The sequence below is a fragment of the Lactuca sativa genome, chromosome 9, assembly GCF_002870075.4.
Source record: "Lactuca sativa cultivar Salinas chromosome 9, Lsat_Salinas_v11, whole genome shotgun sequence".
Taxonomy (NCBI): Eukaryota; Viridiplantae; Streptophyta; class Magnoliopsida; order Asterales; family Asteraceae; genus Lactuca; species Lactuca sativa.
This window is the reverse complement of record NC_056631.2, coordinates 29,689,680-29,715,548: the sequence shown is the minus strand read 5'-3', so window position 1 is coordinate 29,715,548 and position 25,869 is coordinate 29,689,680. Positions and strand designations below refer to the sequence as shown.

Here is a 25,869-nt window from a genome sequence, read left to right as displayed (position 1 = left end):
ACAGAAAGTCCAAAATCAAGGTTTTTCTAGGTTTTTGGTCCAAAAAAAAATTAAATTACCTATTTACCCTTTTACTTTTAGTTTTGTATTTTCTTTTCTTATTTATTTTAACACTTTATGAAAGAAAAATAAAAAAAGGATAGACCACCACTCCACCCCTACCGATACCTCTCTCTCTCTCTCTCTCTCTCTATATATATATATATATATATATATATATATATATATATATATATATATATATATATATATATATATATATATATATATATATATATATCATTTCTTATCTGATAATAATAAAAAAGCAGCATCAGCAAACTACCAAAGTTGTTGTTTCCACCCTAACTAGCATACGACCATGGCATCCCCCCTCTTCCTGTGAATAACAATCGATCCACCCTGATTTTTTCCTTCCATTCATCCTTCCCTTATTTCAATCATGCTCCTTTCATTCCAAATCAAATGAAGACGGGAACAAGAGATGCTTTCTCCCTCTTTGCAATTGTACAACATCTTCAACTTCTCCCTTCGTTTTCTTCTTGATTTCTATCAAGAAGCTTCTCTAGAGATGGAGCGGCATCCGGTGAGACAACGAGGCTGTCAAACATCAAACCCAAAAACCTTTTTCCCATTCATCGGGTTCTTACAAAACAAAAAAATAAGATTAAGAATAAAAAGAAAACATGTGAATGACGACTAGACCACACCCTTTTTTTTCCGTCGACTGAATCAGCCAAGCACCCACTGTTTACATCGATCAACCCTCCACCCAAACCCTTCCTCTCTCGTCAAAAAATTGTTGCTTCCCCCATTTCCTTTCCTCATCATGTGCTTCTGGACGATAGAAAGAAGAGGAAGCAGAGCTGCCATCATAAGCCATCCACCACCACTCGCTGCCACCACATGTTGTTATTGTTATGCTGACCACCACTACTTCTTTCCTCTTGATGCGGTCGTTCGATCGTTTTTTGTTCGATCGTAAGCCATCCACCACCACTCGTTGCCACCATCACCTTCGACCAGCACCACTGAGAGAACCAGTGGAGGTCTTGATGAAAGATCAGCAGCCACTAGATCCAAATCGCGTTTGCCTCCACGCTTTCTTCTTGATGCGGTTGTTCGATCGTTTTTTGTTCCTTTGCCCGATCAAGAAATAACCAAAGCCACGAGAATCCCTAATCCACCTAAGTTTGAGCCATTAAATACATTTAGCCCCTCCATTTGCGCGCACACACACAACGAGAAAGAAAGAGAGAGGGAGAGAGAGAGAGGGAGGGAGAGGACGAGGAGGAAGAGGATGAGGAGGAAGAGAGAGAAGGGGGAGGGCTCCGGTGGGGCGGGTAAAGAGAGAGATGGGGTGAGCCAACTTAATTCATTTTTTGCATTAATATTTACAAAATAAAAATATAAAAAATACAATAAGGGTAAAACAGTCAATTTAGGTGCTCCATGGACCAAAAATTAAAAAAAAAACCGTTACGTTTAGGACTAAAAATCCAGAAAAACCTTGATTTTGGACATTTTGTGTAAACCGGAAACTTTTTTGGACCCCATCCAAAGATTTTTGCAAAACACAAGGACCAAATTTGCAATTTTGTCAATATAAAAGGTAAATCAATAAGATAACTTTCTTATTTATTTGGATGTACTAGATCAATAATATATCATTATTTTTTCATTAATTTACACATAACTAGTGTCTCAGGTATCTTAAAAAAAGATTCCACATATTTATTTGAATCGATCATCATAAAGCGACATTACAATTACATAACTATCTTATTTAATAATTTTTTTAAATAACTGGTTAATATTTAAGATTCTTGACTATCAAAATTTATTTAATTTTATAACCGTGTTTTCCACGGGTTATAACCTAGTATTATATTATCATAATAATAATTAACAATATCTACTTTCCATCTACACTTGTCACTTTTATGTGCGAAAAAAACTTGCTTTTCTGTGATTATTATATTTTGTACTAGTTATAAGACCGTATATTATATGATTTTGTTAGAAAGAAAAAGTTAAATACGAAAGTGTAAACATTTAAGAGTTTCAATTTATATGGAAAATGAGAAAAATATTAAATTATTGAAATTAAAGTGCTCATTTATTTTTTAAAGTCAAACAAATAACTTAAAAAAGAAACAAAAAATAATTTATCTTTAATTTACAAATTTCAAAATTAGAAGGAAATATGCATTAACGAAGTTGTTATTCATTTATTATTACTTATTACATTTAAATACTTTGTGGAATTTAATAAAATGGTAAAAACCATAAAATGACATGGAAAAAAATTTAATCTAAAATAACCATGAAATGACATATGGAAAAATAAATAAGAGTATGACTATGTGATAAAAAATATTTTTATTTATTTGAGTAGATTAATCAGGTTTCTTATTTTTTGTAAACACCCTCAACAAATATTCAGTATAATCACATAAAACTAGGAACAAATTTGAATTCAAAATACAATCTTTGATTATATTTTGTATAGAGATTATCTACTTATTAAGCCTAACTAAGCAAATACCCGTAGAACTCATGGTTGAAAAAAAAATACTATTGATAATTTCAATCGAAGTGACTAATTACAGATTTGCAAAAAAAAAAAAATTGATAACAAAGACAGAAGTTTTGTATGTAAGTTTATAATGACTAGTGAAAACTAATGTATACATTGTTATGAATATTCAATCCACATTTTGTATGTTTAGATATTCGATAAAATCATACTTTTAATTATAAATTTGCAAACCATCATTGTATATAACGTAGATACATTTTGAAATTTATGGCGTAAGTTGTGTGCCTCAAGAATTGAAACACCTAATTCTTGATTTGGGTATTTGGCGGTTGCGTTTGCCAAATTGTCTGTTGGAGGATTTCATATATTGGAGTTTCTTAAATTGTAACATTCGAGTCCCCGACTATGTTTTTTCCGAGCTTTGATTGGTGGTTTTGAAGTCCAAGGAAAGGTAGGAGTGAAGACCAAAGTCTGAGGGGTTTAACCGTAAAAAGCTACAGATTAAAAATCAATGGAATTACGTCGAGGGTTCATGGCACCTAGCCCATGGACTGAACGCTTATATAGGCTTTTGTGAGTATTTAAAGGGCATTAACCCCTAGGGTGTAGCACCAAATTTCTAGGTTGATCAGTTAAAGACTCATGGAGTTTGACAATAAGATTTTCTGGAAAAATCTTAGGGAGACGACGCATGTGTATATGAAAGTTGAATAGTAAAGATTCCATGTATCTATGTGGCGGCGCAACCACGCGTCTATGAAAGTTGAATAGTAAATATTCAAGTCAATATAAAACTTTAAAAATAGTTAAAGTGCCCTTTAAAGGAATCGAGTAAACTTACCTCGACAAAACAATACTATACAAGAAAACATAATTGATGAATTGATGAACCTAGCGCAAATAAATTATCTCGCTTGATATATGCGTGAAAGGAGGTTGACAATTTAGATTTGAAGAGAAAACAAATCACTATCACAAATGTGGAATGGTGTATAGTTAGCTCGGCGTAGATTGGTCGTCTTGATTTACCTGGAAGTTCAAAGGGCACCTTCCATAACACCATCACTTATACACTCCCCTACCATGAGTCTCCTCAAAGAAGGCACATATAGAAGTTTCATCTCACCCGCCGCCGCCACCACAACCCCCCACTGTACCATCAATTGATAAGGACCGAATTATTAGTGAGTTACAAAACGAGGTCCGTGAATTGCATAACGACCTTCGTGAATGTCGCGAGTAGTTCAGGTCACATGATAAGCGTTTAGCATAGCATGACGCTACTTTAGTCATGTTTGTAAAATGTATTAATAAGACTCTTTTTGATGATGTTGGTACCTCGAAGGGGGTGAAGGTATATTGCGATGTGGCAAACCATAGGTAGTACCGTACTGACACACTCTGGTGTAAACAAATATTAGAATGTAATTGACTTTTAGTGTAACACCCCAATTATGGTATGATATTTATATATTCATTTTCTTCAAGTTTTAGGTGGAACTCGACGAGTCAGTAGCCAGACTCGTCGAGTAGAGTCGGGATTTCGAGCATGTTTAAGTTGGCGACTCGACGAGTCCATATTCCGGACTCGGTGAGTCCGCCAGTCTGGGCGAAACCCTAATTTCAAGGGTTTGCACCCTATTTAAACAACTCTTGGGGCCTCTAGTCAGCCCCCATCACCCCTCAGAGCATCATTTTCGAAACCCTAGAGCCCTCTTTGCATTTTTGTGTGATTTGGTGTGTTTCTTTGAAGATCTTGAGAGAAAAAGGAAGGTAGATCAAGAGGAGAAGAAGGAGATCCAAGATCCTTGAGGAATTTCAGAATATAGTAAGGTATATCTTGGCCCTTTTCTGTTTCTATGCTTAAATCCCCTTTTTAAAGCCATTAAAGCTATTCTTGAACCATTTCTTGGATTAGCAGTAGCATAGAGGACTCATTGAGATGATTAGCCTTCGGATCTAGCTAGGTTTGAGTTCCAGAAGCTTAGATCTAGTACCTTTATGGAGCCATTTTGCATGAAAGCTCTAGATCTACTTTTGTAGTGTGCTTTGAACCCTAAAACCTTCATTTGATGTTATTTACATGTAAAGTTGGAAACTTTACGTGTTAATCAAGCCCCAAGAACCCAGATCTACGAATGGAATGGACTGGTTTCAAGCATAATCAAGTATATAGTGTTTGCATGCATACGACTCGGCGAGTCGTTCTTCAGACTCGGCGAGTCGAGTCGCGAGTCCCCTGTTTTCCCCTTTTCGAGTTATGCCGAGTGGAACCAGTGAGTGAGAGATGGACGCAGTGAGCTGGAGGGTAGACTCATTCATGGAAGAACTCGGCGAGTCAATGCCCTGACTCGGCGAGTCCTAGGCAATCTTCATGCCTCAAGAACAGACTCGACGAGTTGTTCATACAACTCGGCGAGTCACAGTCAGAGTGTTCATATGTTGAAGGAGAACTCGACGAGTTGTTCATACAACTCGGCGAGTCGGATGCAGATTTACTGAGTGTTAATTTCGAAGAGGAACTCGTCAAGTCTAAGCCAAACTCGACGAGTAGTAACGGGCTGAAGCAAGAAAGTGAGAGTAAGGACTCGATGAGTTGGTGACCCAACTCGATGAGTCAGGTCAACTGAAGGTTGACTTTGATCGATAGGTTGACTTTGACCATGGGTAAGATAGTCTTTTTACCCTCAATATTATTATCAGTATTTGATTGAGGGTCCTTATGAAAATTGTAGTCGGGGTGAAGCCGGAGCCGCAGCAGACAGATTCCGAAGCAGTTCTTTCAGCAGCTAGGCTACGAGGTGAGTTTCCTTCTAGTAGTAACGGGTCTAAGGCCACAATGCCGGCCCGATTAATTAGTAGTAGTTTCCGGACTTCGGTCCGATGCAATAGTTAGAATGTTTGATGCCTTCGTGGCTCGGACAGGTTTTGTGTGTTATGTGTTTCGGGTATGGCCCGACTCAGTATGCAGTCCATGTTGTTATGCTAGTTGATATGTGTATGCTATGTTATGTTCAGTAGTTCCGAATTTCGGTCTGAAGCAGTAAGTTCCGGGCTTAGGCCTGATGCAGTTAGTTCCAGACTTCAGTCCGATATAGCTAGTTCCGGACTTCGGTCCGAGGCAGTTAGTTCCGGACTTAGGTCTGATGCAGAGGACAGGGCCCTGGTTAGTTCCGGACTTCGGTCCGATGCAGTTTCCGGGCTTCGGTTCGATGCAGTGGGCGGGGGCCCAGTAGTTGTTTATATGTTTGTTTGGTATGAGGTAGTTTGGGAGAGCTCACTAAGCTTTGTGTTTACGGTTTCATTTTTGGTTTCAGGTACTTCCGCAAGTAAAGGGAAGAGCTCGGGATGATGGCATCGCACACACCACAGCTTCAGTCTTATCTCTGGGAGTTTGTTTTTATGTTGTGACGATCAGTATATGACTTTTATTATTATTAAAACAAAAATTTTTGGGTCGTATTTTTGGATGTTACATTTAGTTCTAGACATATCATGTGACAACCTAAGCTTAATTTCACTTTTTTATGAAATCGATGATTTGGTTTCCATTAATTTAATGATCATAATAAATATTACATAATAGTTTATAGAATAGTAAAAACTAGATTATAACTCGCGTTAAACGCGGGGAACACATAAAAACATACAAATGTCTACAAATATTGCATAATAATCATAAAAAAAATTATGGCCATAGAGTATAATTTATGGAATGTTAAATGTTATATGAATTTAATTTTGGTATATCATCAATGGAATTTCTTTTCTAAATAATGATTGGTTTTTTTAATTTATAATGAATATAAGTGCTAGCTTTTATGTTTGTTTTTGTTTATTTTGTGTTCACAAGAACTTTGCATTAGTCTCGGCACAAATTTGAATAATTTTAGTATATCATCGATGTAATTTGGTATATCTTTCAATTATATGAAATATCAAAAAATGACATTTCATTACTATTATGATAACTTAGTTTATATATTGCATTTTTACTAATCTTAACGGTCTTTTTTTTTCTAATAACCGTAACGGTTTTACTAATTGTACTTTTTACAAATCTCATAATATCTTATTATTTTTATCTTACTTTATAATTTTTAATAACTATGTTATTTTCAAGATTAACTGTCTTAATAATTTATTTTTTCAGTCTATTCAATTATATTTCATTGCACAACATCATTGTTTGTATGTATTCTAAAATTGCACATTAAAAATGCTTAATGTTTACACCTTGATATTAAATTTTTTTAATAAACATGTGTAATAATTACAGAATATATATCTCGTTTAAATTAACATTTACTTACTTCATTAAATTAAATTCCTCATTAAACGGTTATATCTTTGGAAAGTAATACTTATAATGGAGCAACATTATCTAAGACATAAATGGTTGATATACTTTTGGAAGGAAAAAACCGGGATCATTAAAAAAATTTATATAAAGAAAATACAAATTTAAACTGGGTGAATGTAACATCCCAAAAACACAGTCTGAAAATTTCGTTTACTTTAATAATAAAAAAAACCATAGTCAATAAACCTCATATAAAAAAAATCATAAGCAATGTATCTCAAAATATTATAACAACTGTTAAGTATATCAGAGTATAAACATCCCAGACTGAACAAATGGTGTGTGCACTACAATCTTCCTGAGCTCCTCTTTTGAAAACTGGGTACCTGAAACCAAAACTGAAACTGTAAGCACAAAACTGCATCGGACCGAAGTCCGGAACTAACCAGGGCCTTGCCCTCTGCATCGGACCGAAGTCCAGAAACTGCATCAAACCGAAGTCCGGAACTAACCAGGGCCTTGCCCTCTGCATCAGACCGAAGTCCGGAACTGACTGACCATAGCATAGCATAAACGTATCAACTAGCATGAACACATACACTGCATATTGCATCGGACCGGAGTCCGGAACACATAACACAAAACATGCTTGAATCACAAAGACATCAAGCACTCTAACTACTGCATCGGACCGAGGTTCAGAACTAACTGAACATAGCATAACATAATCATAGCATATAATATGAACACATATACTGCATACTGCATCGGACCATAGTCCGGAACACATAACTCATACCATGTCTGTATCACAAAGACACCAAGCGTACTAAACTACTGCATCGGATAGTAGTCCGAAACTACTGCTAACTAAACGGGTCGGCATTGTGGCCGTAGACCCGTTCCTATTGGAAGGAAACTCACCTCACACTGCTGAAGTCCCGTAGACTCAATCCCACAATGTTGAAGTCTCGCAGACTCGACCCCAACTGCTAGATGACAGATTCCCGATCTGTCAACATCAAAATAACACCCAAGTAATAATTGGGTTCCGACTCATAACCATAAGTCCATACTTGGGTAAAAGACTACTTTACCCCTGTCTTAGCTTGACTCAATCCCAAGGCCCAATCCAAAGGCCCAAAGTCCAAATATGGCTCAAAGCCCAACCTTTGGCCCAATTTTCCAAATTGGGCCCAAACCTCTACAAGGACTTCCCTTAAGGCCCAATTGTTCAGTCCAGTCCAACATGTCTCACTCTAAAGGCCCAATATCATACAATCATCTAGGCCCATCTATGGCCTAATTTTCCAAATTTGGCTCAATCCTTCATATGGGCCTTACTCTAAAGCCCAACTAATTACTGTAGTCCATTTGATTATTCTTAGATGGCCCATTAGTAAACTAATTACCAAAACCCAATCGAAAGGCCCAACTCAAGGCCCAAGTGAAACTAGGGTTTCACATAAAATGATGATTAGGGTTAAGTGTTTCTTACTTAACCCATTAAGAACTTAATTCATTAAGTCCTTTACTCTACTAGATAAATGATATGGAGAAATTGGGCTTAATACACAATCCAATCTCAATGGCCCAAAAGTGGTCCAATACGTCCAAGGCCCAAATACTCACAATTTAGGGTTTTCCACCCTAAACATGGCCCGATAGGCCCAAAACTAATCTCTAAGCCCATTAGGGTTTGCTAGTGGGGCACCACCCACTACCACCTCGGGTAATGGTGGTCAAAGGCGGCACACGGTGGCGGCCACCACCTCACGATGGTGGTTTGGTTCATTTTCATTATTCCAAATTCAAATTACATTTTTACAAGGCTAAATCTCAATTAACCACACACATACACATACACTAAACTAGTCACACACACACAACCACCCAAGTGGTGGCCGACGGTGGCAGAAGCGGCGGCAGCCACCACCTTGAGGTGGTGGCGGTGGGTTTTCCGTCCAAAATCGCTCAAATAATTCTCACAACACAACAACCACAAGAAAACTCAACTACACACCCATATAGTCACCACCAAGACGGCAGGCGTCGCCAGAAAAATGCAAACGTCAACCCAATGGCTGCCGACGGCAGCGAAGGTGGAGGCAAGGCACATGCGTGCAACTCTGACGGGGAAAACAACAGCAGCGGTGTCACGATTCTCTTCTCAGCCTCTTCGGGTTGGTGGATGATGACTGGAACGGTGGGAGAAGAACTAAGCGGCGGCGGCGACAGCAAGGCGAACGCCCGATAGCTACAAACGGAGAAGAATGGAGAAGAACGACGAGCTGGTACAGCAACACGGAGAGTCACCACGCCCAGCGTTATTCCGATCGTTCACAGCCCGCACAAGCCAATCACAGCTTAAAAGTCTGGTCCCAGTGGTCCTTGTTGCTCGCAGCGTCGCCGACAGTGGATGACAACCTGGTCGGATCGGAAGAGAACGAGGAGAAGGGAGATGGCAGCTAGGGAGTCACAAGGTGACGACGGCTACTTCACTCATGGCGGCTGGAACCTTTAGGTTTAGGGTTTGACATGGTGAGGGTGGCGGGTTATATTCTCGACCACTTTAAATCTTTCGCCTAATTACAACTCTGGTCCCTCCCCTTGGGATCTTTTCCTATCTAATCCAATATTTACAATTTAAACCCTGGATATAAGAATCCATTACAACTTAGGTATGAAAATTACCAAACAACCCCCTATCTTCCATAATCTCTTCGAATGAAGTCACATAATTTACCATTTACTACTTGCCTTCCTAAATACTTACAAAACTAATCTGGAATTTACACTTTTAACCCTCAACATCTAAAATTCTTCGCAAATCAGTCCGGGACTTACATTTATTAATTTATTTAAATAAACAGGGCGTTACAGTGAAATTATGGATGACATTGGGTAAAATTATTTTGAAATTAGTATATAAAGATAAAACAAAGTAAGTTAGTATGTTATACAAAAAATATCAATGAAGGTATGTAACTACAAAATGGAATTTAAAGACGAAAAATTAAAACTTAAAAATATGAAGACATGTGATAAAAAAAACGTGTGAAAAAACTCTAATCACATTTGACCAATTTGTTAGTGAGAAGATCATAAATGGACCATCTGATAATGATCAACAAATTATTTCCTATATGACAAAAGGTGAATTTTGTGATTAATGGATTCGAAATGTTTTAAGTAATGCTAAAATAAACATGTATATAGAAGTGTACATGAACATGTCATTTTCATGCAAACGACATGTTTTATGGTATTAATCATTTGATACACGAACATTGGTTGTTTTGTAGAAATTAATCTTATGCTTATGACTAACCAACATGTAATCTCCTTCATTTCTGGCCATACCAAAACTATTAATTTTGTTTATAGATCCTTCAACAAATAGGGCTTCAAACGAACTAATGAGATTTTTTTTTATTGTTGCTTGAATTTTAGTGCCATGTAAGTAAAAAAAAAATTGGTTAAGTTTAAAATTTTATAAATTGAAATCAACATAATAAAAAGAAAAAATTATACATACTCGTCAATTAAAATCATTTTCAAGTTGTTGAACATGTTAGGGTTGTTTTTGTAAGTTTGTTTCCAAAGCAAGAGTACCTGAACACGAATGTTCCAGGTTTCCTTGGATGCAACGACGTCAGCAACCTTATTAAAGACGATCTCATCGCAATTTTTTGTGTCATGGGTGTAAAATGAAAGAGAAAACAGTTAGAATTAGAAAAAACTTTTATATGAAATAAAAGGGATGTATACAATGTATTTATCTATAAAGATGTATAATTTATAAAGAGGTATGAAAGTTATTATAGATGTCAACAAAATTGTTTCTATACTTAATTTTAAATGACGCATAAATAGATTATATATTATTTCCTATTAAATCAACCTAAAAGTATAATAAGATCATACCAAAATATTAATCATACCAAAACTAACTGGATTCTTATGACATAATAATTAAAATAAATCATAATCATCTCTAATATATAAAAATAACATTTTCGTAATTAGTGTCAATTCAAAAGGTAGTTAATTTATGTTTTGTTAAATGTACGTAATATTTTTTTCTGTTTATTTGAAAAGTTCCAGAAAAAATAGTTAAACAATTTCATGTAATTTGTGACAAAGAAAATCGAAATATATAAATACATATATTTGATATAGGAACAAAAAAAATAATCGAAAAAAAAAAATAAAAAGTGAAAGAAGGTACTAACCTTCTAGTGCACAACAACGAATATTTGAAGCGGAGAATGATGATGTAAGCTATCAACAATGAGAATGATGTTGGTGGATAAGTTTTGAAAAAAAACAACGATTGAGAATAAGTGTGAGTCATGGATTCAATGATGAATTATATATGTATCTGATAATTTGAATCTGATTTTTTGGTATTAATGGTTTCCTAATAAAATTGAGTTTTATATTAATGGTTTACTAATATAAACGGATTTATATTAATGGTTGATATTAATGTCTTAATTGAAATGGTTTGTTATTAATATGTTTTTGAAGTTGACCATGTTAAAACCTTTATAACCGGAAATTCAATATTTTAAATATGATAAACTTTTATTGGAATTAAATACATTTCATTTCAACGGATCTAAGTTAATTTTTTGACAATTGGAAAGTATTTATTGGAATTAAAAACTTTCAATTTGGGAAAGATGATTTCAACAATTTGATCTGATTGAGTAAAACATAAGATTGAAATACAATCAATGACCCAAATTGTTTAAAATGATGTCATAAGATTTCTTTTTTAATGATATTTAAAGATAAGAGGTTTAAATGATAAATACATTTAGACAGGTATGAATAATTTAGAGCAAAAAAGTACTTAGACATCTAGTTACAAACATCATTATTAGTAAAAAAAAAGTTTACACCAAATTATTGGAATATTATATATGTTAAGTGGTAAATAAATATGACCATATTTCTTAATATTTTAGTTTGTAGCTTGGTCTAGATCAACTAAACCTAAGACCAGACCAAGATTACTTATATTTGGAGGGTGTTTGGTCACTGACGGAATCAGAAATTTTTGTAAGGGGTAGCTTAGTCTAGGTGTTTGTTTTTTTTAAGCCAAAATGTTTGCAGTTTGCGGACCACATCTGCAAGTCTCTGCGGCAAAAGAGGTGGACCAAATGTCTGCAATCTGCAATAAGAAAACTGTTTGTTTTTAACGTCTATAGTTGTTGAAATAATTTGATTTTTCAAACTTAATTTCATATCATAAACATTAAAAATGCATTTTTTTTTTTTAAAAAAAAAAAAAAAAAACTTGCACGGTGGGCCATGTTTTTTTTGTTTAGGTTAAAATGGGGTCGGAAGACCTTTGAAGATAGTGGTTCATGTCTGCGTCAGGAAGACCTCGTGCAGACGTTTTTTTGATCTGCACGCTTCCAAAAAACAAACTCTGCGAGGGCATATGTCTGTCCGGCGCAGACAAAAATGGTTGTGCAGATCTTCAAAAAAAGAAAACAAACAACCCCTAAATCAACTAAACATAAGTTATTCTTTTCCTGCACTACAACTCAAAACATCATTCAAAAAATCATCACCCATCTTCATTGCAGAAAAACATCTTCCAATGGTTGCAGTTGGGGTTTTTTCCTCCACCACTTTCTTTACTATTACCAACATCCAATGTTCTATTAAAAAAATCAAATTAAACCCTACAAAAATAATAAAAGATTTAAATTCACAATTGTAATACAAGTGAACAATTAATTGGCTAATTGGGTTTCAATTTGAACAAATAAATTAAACTAAATTATAAAACATTAAGGTTGAAAAATTAATATTATTTGTTTCATGATTTCCGTGAATGTACAAGACAGCAAGTGAAGAAGGGTACAGCAAGTAAGCGCCGATCAGATCATCAGAGCATCAGACGAACCAAAAAAAATGTGCATTTCTTTTTTCCCTTATATGAATATCAATTACTACAATTACAAGAAACAAGCATATGCCCTCTTTACATATGTTTAATGGGCTACTGTTTCATTCTTTAATGGGTTCACTGTTGGACTTTTATTGTGAATGTAATTGGATTTTGGATCTTAAACTAGAAGCTATCATATTTACTCACAGTTGTATTATGTATATAAAAAAATACTATTTTTGTGAATTAATTGAGTGTTACCTCCTACCAACTAATTCATTCCGTCATTGTGTTTAGCTAAGTTTAAAAAAAAAGTTTTTTTTTTTTTTTTTATTGTTACCGATTCCACACGAGTATAAGTTAAAATAAATGTTTAGATAGATTAATTTTTAAAAATAGTTTATAACTGAAGATAAGTCATTTTTGATAAGTTATTAACCTCTAACTTATCAAAACTACTTATACTTATAGCTGTCCAACATATCTAAGAAACCTTTTTTTTTTAGTCATTTTGTCAAACACTAAAAAAAGTTTATCAACTTATAGCGTATTGACACCGGATAAACTAATCCAAACAATTTTTAAAAACTTCTTTCTAATACTGTTATAAACTAATAAGTTAAAAAGTGATAAACACTTTTAATAAAGCTTAGCCAAACACCCTCTTGGTTTGGTTCTAGGTTTTATAGTTTTTTATTATATTCTTGTTGAGATTCGGTTGTGACAAAAACGTTATTGACTAGAACACTTATCAAACTCCTATTTCCTTTAGAAAAGTTTTTTTTTTTTTTTTTTTCATATTCATAACGGAAGCGATTTGAGTTTTATACCTACAGATTCTTAAAATTGAAAAAACGTAAGTTTATATTTGGCTCATAGCGGTGTATTTAAAAATTTGACTTAAATGACCAACCTAGGCAACAAGAAGGCATATTAAATGTTAAATGTTAATCATCCCAATCATTATTATTGACTTATGTTAAATTATCTGCTAAAAATTAAACAATATTGTCATAACGACATAATTATGACACCATAAGAATGATACAAACATCAACAATTGAAAGACGACCAAAAGTAACCAAGATTGGTCATATTTCAAAAACACACACAGAAGCAGAAGCAGAAGCTCATCTGTATCTGTATGTTCATAACTTCAAATTTTGTATATATTTTTTTGTTAAATATACATTGATGTGATAAACTTCAAACTTCCCATATGAATAATTTCTTTACCTGTCATTTGATCAAAACATAAAAATCGATTTGAATATATATTTTTACATATAAAAAAAAAAGAACAGAAGCTTACTTGCTCAAGTGTCAAAAACATTATAACATTCCACGATCCTAGCCGACCAAAATTTGGGAGGAATCCCTTATAGAAAGCCAGGGCTCCCTGAATAATAATTAATCAATCGTTCAATCAGATATCAAAATAATAATATAAATATTATAAAAGAATCAAGTAGTAAAAAAAAACTTATGAACTAATAATTATCAAATAATGATACCTCAACGTTTAAGGTTTTAACCATACAATCAAGAGTGCTTTTGTAGATTGAATCTCCCATCATTCTAGATTTCACCTGTAACAATAAGAAGATGCATATCAATTTCAAGTTAAAAAACTTTTTTGTATTTTTGAAAAGAAAGCCAATTAATGAGAGTTTACTTTACCACATCAACAGGTGAACCAATCAAAACAGCAAAAAACCCTGCACCTAAACCGGCTAATAGATGGGTGAATATATTGTCTGTGAACCCTGGAATTTTCAAAACAGTCTACAACATGATAGAACCAATCGAGTAAACATTATAATTAATAAATAAAATAATAATTATTATTGTTATTTTGTAAGATAAATCAGACCTGTTTGACTTGATCATAGCTAGCAAGTTCTGCAGCATTAATAATGGCATTCCTGGCAATATTTGGGCCCAAACCAGTCCAAAGTGCAACTACTCCTTCCTGTTTATGGTGTATTATAATTAAAGGAAAAAAGAAAATGGTGATCTGAGATGTAAGGAGATTTAAGGAACTGACTTCTTTGATTATTGTGTAGTAGGCATTTAGGGCACCAGTGTAGCGACGGGGTGCGCCAGCTGGCAGTTTACCTTCAGCTTGTAATCGGACTTTCACCAGATCAGTTGGATTAGCCAATGTGATTGCTATAGCACCTGTTTCATGAATAATGGAGATACGAAATCAATCAATCCAATTAACCTGAAGACAAAGTATAGAGGAAGAAGACATTGTAATTTGCAAATCATTCACCTGTAATCAAAGCAGCAACTATCTTCTGAAACAAGGAAACTTCTCCAAGAAGATTACCACCAGCACAAAAAGCCTTAACCTGTATAACGAAAAGCTCAGATGTAATACAGAAGCCGGTGTTTTGAACCATACTGGATCAGTCCTCATAGATGAAGCAGCTTATATGCCGAGTTTCCATGAATCACCAAATAACCTAAATACTTGAAACTTACAGGCACATACAGACTGATCCTTAAGCCTCCATAAATAAATTGGCGATGTAATCCAGGTATAATACCTTTCCAAAGTGCAAGTAAACCTTCTTCCTTGGCTATAGTAGCAACTGTACCTAAAAGACCCTTGTACTTAGCTCCACCACCACCACTTTCTTCTCCTGATACTGATCTCTTCTGGAGTTGAAGTCGAACTTTAGCAGTGTCTAGAGGGATTGTACATAACTGCATAAAACCAACAACACCCATAATTGTAACTCATCTTCAAAAAAAAACGATGATACTTATTTTCCTATTACATTTATCAAGCAGCAGCATCATAAACACATAGACATACATATCATCCAGGGAAATTGATACACATTCAAAAATTACGCTGCTCCTTGCAGAATTACCGAAATTTAAACCCTAACACTGCAAGTTCCGAGAGTGGATTTCCTAAATCTAGTAGTAACAAAATAATTTATATTGCAATGTGATTAAAATTATGAAAGTGAGGATGTATGTGGTTGTGTAGATGGAAAAAAGTAAGGTAATGAGGATAAACCTCTGCAAAACAAGCAGCGAATGCGCTGCAGATGAAGGTTTCGGCAAAGGAGATCTCAGTGCGATGGCTGAGATCCGCCATAAATGGAAAGATGAAATTGAACGCTGATGAGTGTATTGATCGATTGACAAGTGAATCTCCCTTCTTTCATTTATTGTGGCGTGAAATAGGAGCGGTGGTGGTTGTCGACGTTCAGGAACTGTAGAAGTGTACTTCAATTCAAGTACCAAGTATTTTAATTGCGCTGTATTTGTAGGTCATTGATACTTGTTCTGCTTCTCCATTTTTACTGGGGATATTGAATTTGTGATTTCTCGTTTTTGCTTTTTTTGGGAGAATTTTATAATGCAGATAGTCTCGTGTCAATATCCCGATCCACAATGCGAGGAGACGATGGATCTCACGCTTCTGATTTGCTACTTTTCGTATGCATCAAAACATATATATTAATAAAGGTCCACTAAAAAGGAAAATTATGGATAAAAAGAGTATAATTGTATCATTTGTTTGCTTTTTTTAAGTAATAAAATAATAAATCTTAGATAATATAAAAATAGTATGATTTGTAAAAATAAATTTCAAAAAAAATGTTTTGATTACTTATTTATTTAATCAAGTTTTGATTTATTTTTCGAACACTTTTATTAAATAATGCAAAAATGAATGTTTGGTTTGTTTTTGGGTGTTTTTTTGTGGATTATGTTGTTTTTGTATTGTTGAATCTCAGATTTTTCGGGTCTCTATGAAGGTCTTGAACCCGACGATGCAAAGAAGATTTGAAACTTCGTACCTGAAATACAACACAACTAATCAGGAGTTCTTCGAGAACGGATCCCGGGAGAACCATTTGATGGTTAAATTAGTCAATGAGCGTAATTTGAGTTCGATTAATATTAGAGAGAGAGAGAGAGAGAGAGAGCGAGCGAGCGTTAACTTACCTTGAGGTGTATGTTTGTGAGATGTATATATAGTGTAAAGTCTTTACCTTTGGGAATAAGGTATAAATTTTGATACTTTTGTCTTGGGATGAGGTGTATATTTGACAACTATTCATTAGGATAGACCACAAAGCTCGACCTTTTGTCTTGTGAAGGAGCACCCTGAAAGGTTGAGGCCAAACCTCTTTAGTCGAGGTCGAACCTGATTGGGCGACTGAAAGGTTGAGGCCGAACCTCTTTGGTTGATGTGGAACCTCTTTGGTCGAGGCCGAACCTGATTAGTTGAGCCATATTTGGCCAAAAAACGTATGCATGAACTCGGAAAAAGGTCTGGTAAAGTGTGACATCCCCAAAATCACGACCAGAAAAGACCAGTTTAATTTATGCTTTTAAAATGATTTCAGAGTAATCAATTGATTAAAAGAGTTGCGGAATTTGGTCGCAAAACAAAATATGATAAAAATAAGATTTACCAAAGCATTTCTTAAAGAAAATGTATTTTTCATTATATTACAATACTCGGGATGCCATGTTCCGATAAACAGACCAAAAACATAAACATTTCAATACAGACCTTACAACTGTTATTTACAACAACAGGTCTATAATCCAAAAATAATTTGACAAGTCATCCAACTTATGCTCTGGGGCCACTAACTGTAATACAAAGAAACTAAGTGGGTCAGGCTTAGGATCCTGGTGAGCATATAGGGTTTTCAACCCACAATAAGTAATTAAATTTATTTTCATCAACCAACAATAACCCAATTACCCGTTCCCGTTATTCTCACTTTACGTCCCTAAAACAACTAACACAAGGGACCTAGTCTTAGAATATTTCAGCGGGGCGACAACACATGCATTCGGGGGTTTCCCAGCAATATATGTCAAATAAGGCAACCATGAGGGGGATGGAGTTCAGCGAATGAACACCCAAGTTCATTAACACCTACAGGTGGCGAGTCTGCTAGCGTTCCACATGACTGTCTAGAAAAGTCTGTGGTCGTCATCTAAACTCCGCTAGATGACTGAATCAAAACAACATCAAGGTCTTTCATATGTTTATCACACATCAACTATCTACCCATGTTCTACCCAACATATTAGTAGATAAAAATATATATTTTTATACATAGTTTAAAACCTGTATAGCATTCTCATTCAATACATATTCCAAACAACAGATGAGACACATACACATAACACGTATTTCATAGAGAATAAATTATACCTACGAGATAAAAGAAAGTGAATATACATTCACACATATAACCACAAAATATACACATAACATGTATTTCGTATAAAATACTTCATAATTATGCGTTAGAAGAAAGTGCCTACACACTCACTTGATCAGAAGATGATCGGACAACACTCCGGCTTGTAGAAGTAGTATTCTTCGGTAGATCTGGAAGATCTTCACAAAAAACGAGCTCCTCACGGGCAGAGCTTCGGCTCGGGAATTTTACTTCTCGGGATCTTCGGGGATTCGGGATTTGCTTCTGGACTCGGGAATGATACCGGGGGCTTCGGGATAATTCTTGCACGAAAACGAGGTAAAACGGGAGAGAGAGAAAAGGAATTGAGCAAAGAAACTCGGCAGCCTCGACTCCCTTTTATAGGGGGCTGGATCCTCGATTTACGTTGGGCGTAACCCAGATAAGATCGCTGACTCCCCCCTTTGGATAATATCGGAATTTATAATTAAAATTTAATATTTTAATTATTTAATAAACTTCAAAAATTCATATATTTCTCATACAAACTCCGTTTTCGACGTTCTTTATATTCCCGCGTAGGTGAGACTAAGTTCTACAACTTTCATTTAGACTCCGTCGGCTAATCTTGAATTTATTTTTATTATTTATTTTTAATAGGCCGGGACAGGAGAATTCCATTATAAATTCATAACTTTTTCATCTGACGTCCGTTTTCGTCTATCTTTTTATCGTTTCACTAATATTAACGAGATCTTCGATTCTCATTTAGATTGTTTCGGCTAAAAACCGCTCGATCTTAAATCGAGTATTCGGGCTGCATACTGCTAAGTCGAAACTTCGGAAAATCATAACTTCGGATAATTAGTCTATACCTTTTTGCACAAGGTACTATGGTCACCAACGGTAAAAAGGGGGGTTTTAGAGTGCAATGACTAAACAAACAAATTAAAAACACACGCAATCAGCTAAATGAGTGAATTAGATTCAGATTTTGTAAGGACTCCAACTTCATGTATGACAACTTAGCAATGTGACTCAAAGATGACACAATATTCGTTCAATTCTATCTAAGTTAGTACTTGAAAGTGCTAATAAGCTCTAACACTTCCCATTCACCACATTAATTAACCAACATAAGCTCTTTGATTAACCCTAACCTTATTAACCTAATCTAAACAAGCTCTTAGAATTAGATTATAAGATTGCATGAAGCTTTATGCGAATGTTCCCAACAACACCCAATACTCCTCATAAGCTCGGGAGTGTAAAAGTGTATGAATAATATTTACACTAAATTCATTCAATAGAGATCAATTTAATGCTTGTTACTTGTTCAATTTCACAAAACAATTACGGATTTTGTAAAAGAGATAACTTGAATGACCTAACCCTAATTCAACTGGCCAATAAGAATCACAATTAGAATCAAACATTCGATTGAAGCAAAATCAAATTCATTAGATAGGAATTAAGAACAAACATCATGTCATATGATTAAAGTCACTACCAAGAAGTCAGAACATGAAATTGGAGAAACTAGGGTTCTAGCCACACATGGCTAGAACAAGATCACAAGAATAAAAGATAGAATTAAAGTGCAATTACAACTTACGAATACTAGAAATAATGTTTCCAAATGATTGCTAATCAAACCCTTGCAAAAACCTTTGAAAATCCTCCTCCAAATGTGCTCTGATATGTTGTGTGGTGGTTGTCGAGGCCAACACAAATAATAACCCTAAATATTACACACTAAAATAGTGTATAGTGGTAAAGGGATCGAATCCACAGAGATTTGTTCAATTTATAACTCTATGAAAAATATCTTTGTAAAAATACTTGTAAAATGACGATAAAAATAAAATGGGGGGTTTTGGTGTTTTGAAATACTTGAAACAAACTAGAATTAACTATGATTTAAATAGACAAAGGCAACAAAAATAAGAGTTTGATGTAAAATCAATAAGGGAGAGATGGTTGACTTAAAGTTTCCTCACTTTGACTTTTGATGAACATATCATTAGAATCCAATGGTGCAATACTTTGATTTAAGTCCTTAATTTGGCTATAGAAATCCAAGGAGCTTGAGATTACCTAGACTTTTCTTAATTGTTGAAATGGCTAGAGAAGCTCATAACAATTTCCTTAGTCAAAGTCACTAATTCCAAATAGCATGTAATTAGTGAAAGTCAACTAGCATTAAGAACCAAAAAGTTACCAAATCCAAGAGGGGTCAAATGCTTTCACCACCATGTTGGAGGAAATGTTTTTATGATTGTGTGAAGCAAAAACAATACAAAAATCATTTGTTGCTTGCTAATTTGAGGATCATTTACTTAATAAAGAAATTAGCCAGCTAATCACCATAAACATATTTAAACTCATGAATAAAAACATACTAGTAGTGATAATATGATAAAACACAAAACAATTCCATAAAGATTTAAGAACAAGTTCATGGATTCTTCAACATCCAACAAAAGTTCAAAAGATTCAACAAAAAGTCAATCAAGATTTGTTTAGCCAAGCATGGCTAAACTCAAATGAACAAAGTTAGATAAGATTGTACCAAACATTTGACAAGATTCAAGAGATGAAAAGAAGATATTCTTCAAGTGTTCTCGGCCTCCAAAAGTGCTCCAAACTCCAGAGAGAAAGTCTCAAAATCGGACCTTTAAGATAAGGCTAAAGAGGCACACCAAACTTCCCAAAATAGAGCTCTTAGCAAAATCCCGAAATTGCCCTAGTCAGGAACCCACGCGGGCCGCGGGGAATCTTACGCGGGCCGCGGGCTCTAACGGGTAATTTTGGGCTTCTTCAAGTTTTGGGCCCCTACAGCTAATCCATTGGCCCGGTTCGAATCCAATCAACTCCTAGCCCATTTTTCTCCAATATATCTTCAATTAAAGCCCAATTTGTCTATCCACATCACTCTAAACTTCCGCAAACTCCCAAATATTGATCTTGCACACTCAAGAATTATCCCACGTTTTTCAAATTTAAAGCTCAATTCTTCCAAGTCTTCAAGCAATTGACAGGTCCACCCCATGAGTCACCTTCATAGCCATCAAGCACGAAATCCCCAATTCCTTTCAAGCCCAATCGCCTCCCAAGAGTGCCGCTTCGCTAGTTTCTAAGAAAATCTGCAATAATGCTCAAGAAACTAGAAAGTACCCCGAAATGGTCATAAAAATAACAAAAGGGAAAATATGCATGGAAGTTAACTAAAATGCGAATGAAATGTACTAAAATAAACTATAAAAAGAAGTAAATAAAATGAAGCTATCAAATCACCCCAAGCTTAAACCTTACTTGTCCTCAAGTAAGACAAGACTAAATGAACTTGGGACGAACTACCCTAGAAATAAAAAGAATGGATAGAACCATGGAACCTGTTCGATGTTGGTCAACGTGGTCAGAATTGATCTCGCTGCTGTCTCACAACCCTTTCATCCGATGACAATGGGACCATAAACCACAGCCGGGACAACTCCTTTAGGTGAGTAAGGAGGGATGAGCAGTCGCAACCTCAATGGAACATGCATACAATGAAGAACATCTGTAGTAGGGAGAAAGCAACTGGATGGGCTCGGGTGGAGCTCTTCTTTAAGTGCACACTTTGATCTCACGTCTACCGGTTTCTCTCATGTGTAACTAGGTTTAATCGCTCGGGCACTGTTGTAGGAATCGGTTCACTTAGTGTTGGCCCAAACCTCCTGTAGTATCCGACTCGAAAGTCTCCCTAACATCACCAATTTGCGAAAAAAAAGAACAACTCGATCTATATACAATAAAACAGACTTATACAAATGAATATCAAACGTCGGGTGACCAAGATGTAGGGAAATTTGTTCAATAATTGAACCGGCCACCTATCTAAGATAGTTGCAACTGAAGATTTGCATGAACCTTTATTTTTTTTCATTTTCTTTTTATTTATTTTTTTTTAATTTTTTTTTTTTTTTTGATAAGAAACCCTTTGACTCAAAATTTGGTTCCCAAAGGTGTGTAAGTGGAACCAAAAGGGTAATGATATAATCTGAATGGCCTAAGTGTGAAAATGATCATGTATGGAGCATAAAGATGTAATGTAAGCTCCTTTTCAAACTTGCGGTTTTTCAAAGATAATGAAAATGTCCAAATGTGGACTAAAAGACTCTCTAAAATTCTAAGAAAATCGCAAAAAGATATGGTGATGTAAAGAGACCGGATATGGATTCTACTCGGGGACAAGCACCAATGCTTCATCCTAACAGTTCAAACATGATCAAGTGTGATCCTCTCGGCGGTAGTGACCGCAAGGCTAAGAACATCCATTGCTATAGTATATCCTACAGTTGTTAGTATTGTATGCATAATTTTTCATGAAACTACCTGGCCATGATCACCTACCCCTTTAAGCTACCAGCATCTGATCCCAAGTATGAAATCCCAAACTGCAGCCAATGGTCCCGGTTCGATGGGTGAGATGGCAACAAGATCTTGGACCAATAATGATACAATAACTGTGAACCTGTTCCATGGTATCCAAGAGAGGTGAGAATAAACATACAACAAAAATGCATGAATGCTAATGCCTTAGGCTAAATGTTATGCAAAAATATAAAAGGTGAAAAAGAAGAAAATAAAATCTTTTTGGAATTTTAAATAAATAAAAAAAATGAATGAAAGTTAGCTTAATACTAAAATGTTATGAAACCTAGTTAAAAATGCATGAAAAAGTAAAAGATAAGGGAAATGCCCCACCCCAAGCTTAAGAACAAGCATTGTCCTCAATGCTTAAGGAAAGGGCGGAAAGGACCTAAATCGGAGGGTCGGGTGGCGGGAAATGCCCGTGGCAATAATGGTAGTCCCATATATCTTGGACCTGGCGGGAAATGGGAGGGAAGGACTGTTCCAATCGATCAACGCGACTCGCCACATCTTGGATGGCTCTCGTATTCTCTTGCGTTTGGGTATCGATGCGCTGCACCGTGGAGAACATTGTGGCAAATTGATCAAAGAACGTAGGGGGGAAATATGGTGGGACTTCGTGTCCCCCCTGTTGCTGCGGCTGGAACTGAGGCTCGACGAATTGCTGTGCAGGCTGAAACTGGTCATCCTCATCATCTACGGGTGGAGGGTAGTCTAATGGAATGATCCATTGCTCGGGATCGGTCGGCTCAAAACTCCCTATATACTCATGGGGGAGAATGAGGTATGGTTGGTTGTCAAGGATCCACATGGGACCGACGACCGAATCCCGGATGAGTTGCATTCGGCGAAGTGCGTTGCCGTCAAGGCTAGAGGGGCCGGAAGCCTTCTCGAATGGAAGAGTAGAGAGATGAAGTTGAAGCGGTGGCCGGGATGCAATGAGGGTGATTATTCCCCCAATGAAAATATCTCCTTTGTCCATAGTTGTGAGGTTGTAACACTTTGTGAAGAAAAAGGAGGCAAAATCAGGCCGCAGACCGTTCTCACGAGTCATGCACCAAAGAAAAAATAATTCCGCCTTTGAAATTTGTCCCACTTCGGAGCGGGCGAAAATGGTGCATGTGAGAACTCGATGCGCTAGGCGCAAACATGGGTGGATTATGGAGGAGGCCTTTGACGAAGACGATGAGTATTGTGGCTCGTTGGTAATTTGTTGCCAAAAGTGATGCTCATTGAAGTTTCCGAGCCATGGGTCATATTGGTAATATAGGTTGTCCACTGGAGTGCCCATCAGGGCGTTCACGACCCGATGCAGTAGGGATCGTTTCTCACCAAGCATTTGGAAGGTGACAGTTTGGGCTTCCTCCTCGGAATTGAATGTGGCAAGAAATTCCAAGGTGGGTTCAACATAGGTGGCGACGCGGTTATAGAGGAATTGACCCCACACGATGTTGTTAAATAACGCTTGGACTCCATCGAGCACCCCAAGACTAGCAAAAGATTCCCTATGGAGGAATTTTGTTGACTTGACTTGACGCTTATTTGAAACGAGAAAATCATAAGTTTTACGATCCTCACGATTCAACAAACGAAACGGAGGATCCTTGGATTTTCCCTTAGACCCTCCCTTAGAGGAAGTTGCTCCCGTCCCTGTTTTTGCACACTTTGACATTTATTCGGGACAAAATTTTACCAATAATAATTTTCAGCCACAATAAAGGCACACAATACCAACAACAAATGGGAAATTGGGATGTAAACAATCAAGTTATAGGAATGAGATTACCCAATTTCTTAGACCCGGGATGGACTAGTGCCACCAAAAAGATTTCGTCAAGACATACCCCAAGCTTGCAATTTTGTTTCGTATTTGACGCTTTAATCGCTAAAACAACCCCACAAACTAGCTTCAAGATGACATTCCGGCGAATGGAGTGGCGGCACCCGAAATTAGACGGAAATTTTTCGTGAGTTTTTGTGGGAAGATTGGTATGACTAGAAAGCTCTTGATGAGAGAAACAACACCCCGTGCTCGGATTCTCCAATGGTGGCCGGAGTTGGCCGGAAAATGCGACAGAAGGTGGTGGTGGGTGGTGGTAGCGCCCGGAATTCCGGCCACAGATCGGACCGGAATTTGGGTGGGGTTTGTAGAGGATGAAAAATGGAGAAGAATGGCGGTGGTTTCGCGAGATTCCGACCGGTAGAACTCCGGGAAAATGGATTTTAGTGAGAAGTGGGTTTAGTGTTCTTGAGCTTCTAGAGAGAGAATGGAGGAATGTGTTAGGTTAGAATGAAGAAGAAGGGTGCTGGAGGTGTTTAATCTTTAGTCAAGGAAGGTCAAATTCGGGTCAATGTTGGTCAACTCATTAAACCTCTTGGTCAACGAAAGTCAAGGCAGTCAACAGCTTAAAAAAATCAGTCAAAACGACCAACACGCGGGCTGGGCACGGGCCGCGTGCTGGCCACGTCTAGCATGCTCGAAACATTCTGATCCTTTACGCGGGCGTGACTCGGGCCGCGGGTTGGTCGCGGGAGCTGGTTTACTCAAAAAAAATCTCCAAGTCTTTCGAAAATCCACGCGGGTCAGGCGCGGGCCGCGGGCTGGCCGCGGATACTGAATTGAATTTGATTTAATCCCACGCGAGCTAGACTCGGGCCGCGGGCTGGCCGCGTCTACTTGCTAGAAAACCTTCTGAACCTTCTGACCTTTTACGCGGGCTGGGCTCGGGCCGCGGGCTATGCTGTACATCAAAAATGAGATTTTTCCAAAAAAAAGTTGATTTTTCAAGCCAAAACGATCCCCGTAAGGCCCGGTATCAAAATTTTGACAAATTTGAAGTAAAATGGGGATCGATTGGTGAAACCTTTCAAAAATTGGAGTAAAATGATTTATTAGAATTTGAAAAAATGGTGAAAGCACATTGCTTTCCAAAAATGCCCTTCTTTAACGTCTTTGGCGAGACGTCCTCCTAGCTTTCTTCAACACATCGGGACATCCAAATGGATGATTTCAAGGGCATTAGCACTGAAACCTTCATAGAATGGCTTCAACCGGTGCCCATTGACTTTGAAAATTTGTCCCGTCTTTTCGCTTTGAATTTCCACCGCCCCATGGTCAAAGGTCTTAATCACAACAAAAGGTCCAATCCATCTTGACCTTAGCTTGCCTGGAAATAACTTCAATCGTGAATGGTATAGTAAGACCCTATGCCCCGGTTCAAAATGCTTCCGGGTGATGGACTTGTCGTGGAAGAGCTTCGTTTTCTCCTTGTAAATCCTTGCGTTTTCATAGGAGTCATTTCTCAATTCTTCTAGCTCTTGGAGTTGAAGTTTCCTATGCCTTCCCGCCTCCTCAATGTTGAAATTGCATTACTTGACCGCCCAAAATGCACGGTGCTCTAACTCGACAGGAAGATGACATGGCTTTCCAAAGACCAACCTAAACGGGGACATTCCTATCGGGGTCTTGTACGCAGTCCGATAGGCCCATAAGGCATCGTCT

General features: G+C 36.6%; 1 protein-coding gene across 1 annotated transcript; it reads right to left on the bottom strand.

Moving 5' to 3' along the window:
* Positions 1 to 13,696: 13,696 nt before the first annotated feature.
* Positions 13,697 to 16,197, bottom strand: LOC111907506 (mitochondrial uncoupling protein 2). The gene is made up of 9 exons (XM_023903307.3): positions 15,794 to 16,197; positions 15,247 to 15,471; positions 15,035 to 15,113; positions 14,804 to 14,937; positions 14,630 to 14,728; positions 14,437 to 14,541; positions 14,271 to 14,345; positions 14,069 to 14,155; positions 13,697 to 13,992 (listed from the first exon to the last, which is right to left on the bottom strand). The coding sequence occupies exons 1-9, from the start codon at positions 15,872 to 15,874 to the stop codon at positions 13,963 to 13,965; spliced, it is 915 nt and encodes a 304-aa protein (XP_023759075.1). The 5' UTR covers positions 15,875 to 16,197; the 3' UTR covers positions 13,697 to 13,962.
* Positions 16,198 to 25,869: the final 9,672 nt, after the last annotated feature.

Coding starts and splice junctions, on each gene's coding strand:
- LOC111907506 (XM_023903307.3), bottom strand. CDS start 15,874: ATGGCGGATCTCAGCCATCGCACTGAGATCTCCTTTGCCGAAACCTTC. Junction 15,472..15,793: donor TCGCTGCTTGTTTTGCAGAG/GTTTATCCTCAT, acceptor GGTTTTATGCAG/TTATGTACAATCCCTCTAGA. Junction 14,346..14,436: donor TTGGTTCACCTGTTGATGTG/GTAAAGTAAACT, acceptor TTATTGTTACAG/GTGAAATCTAGAATGATGGG.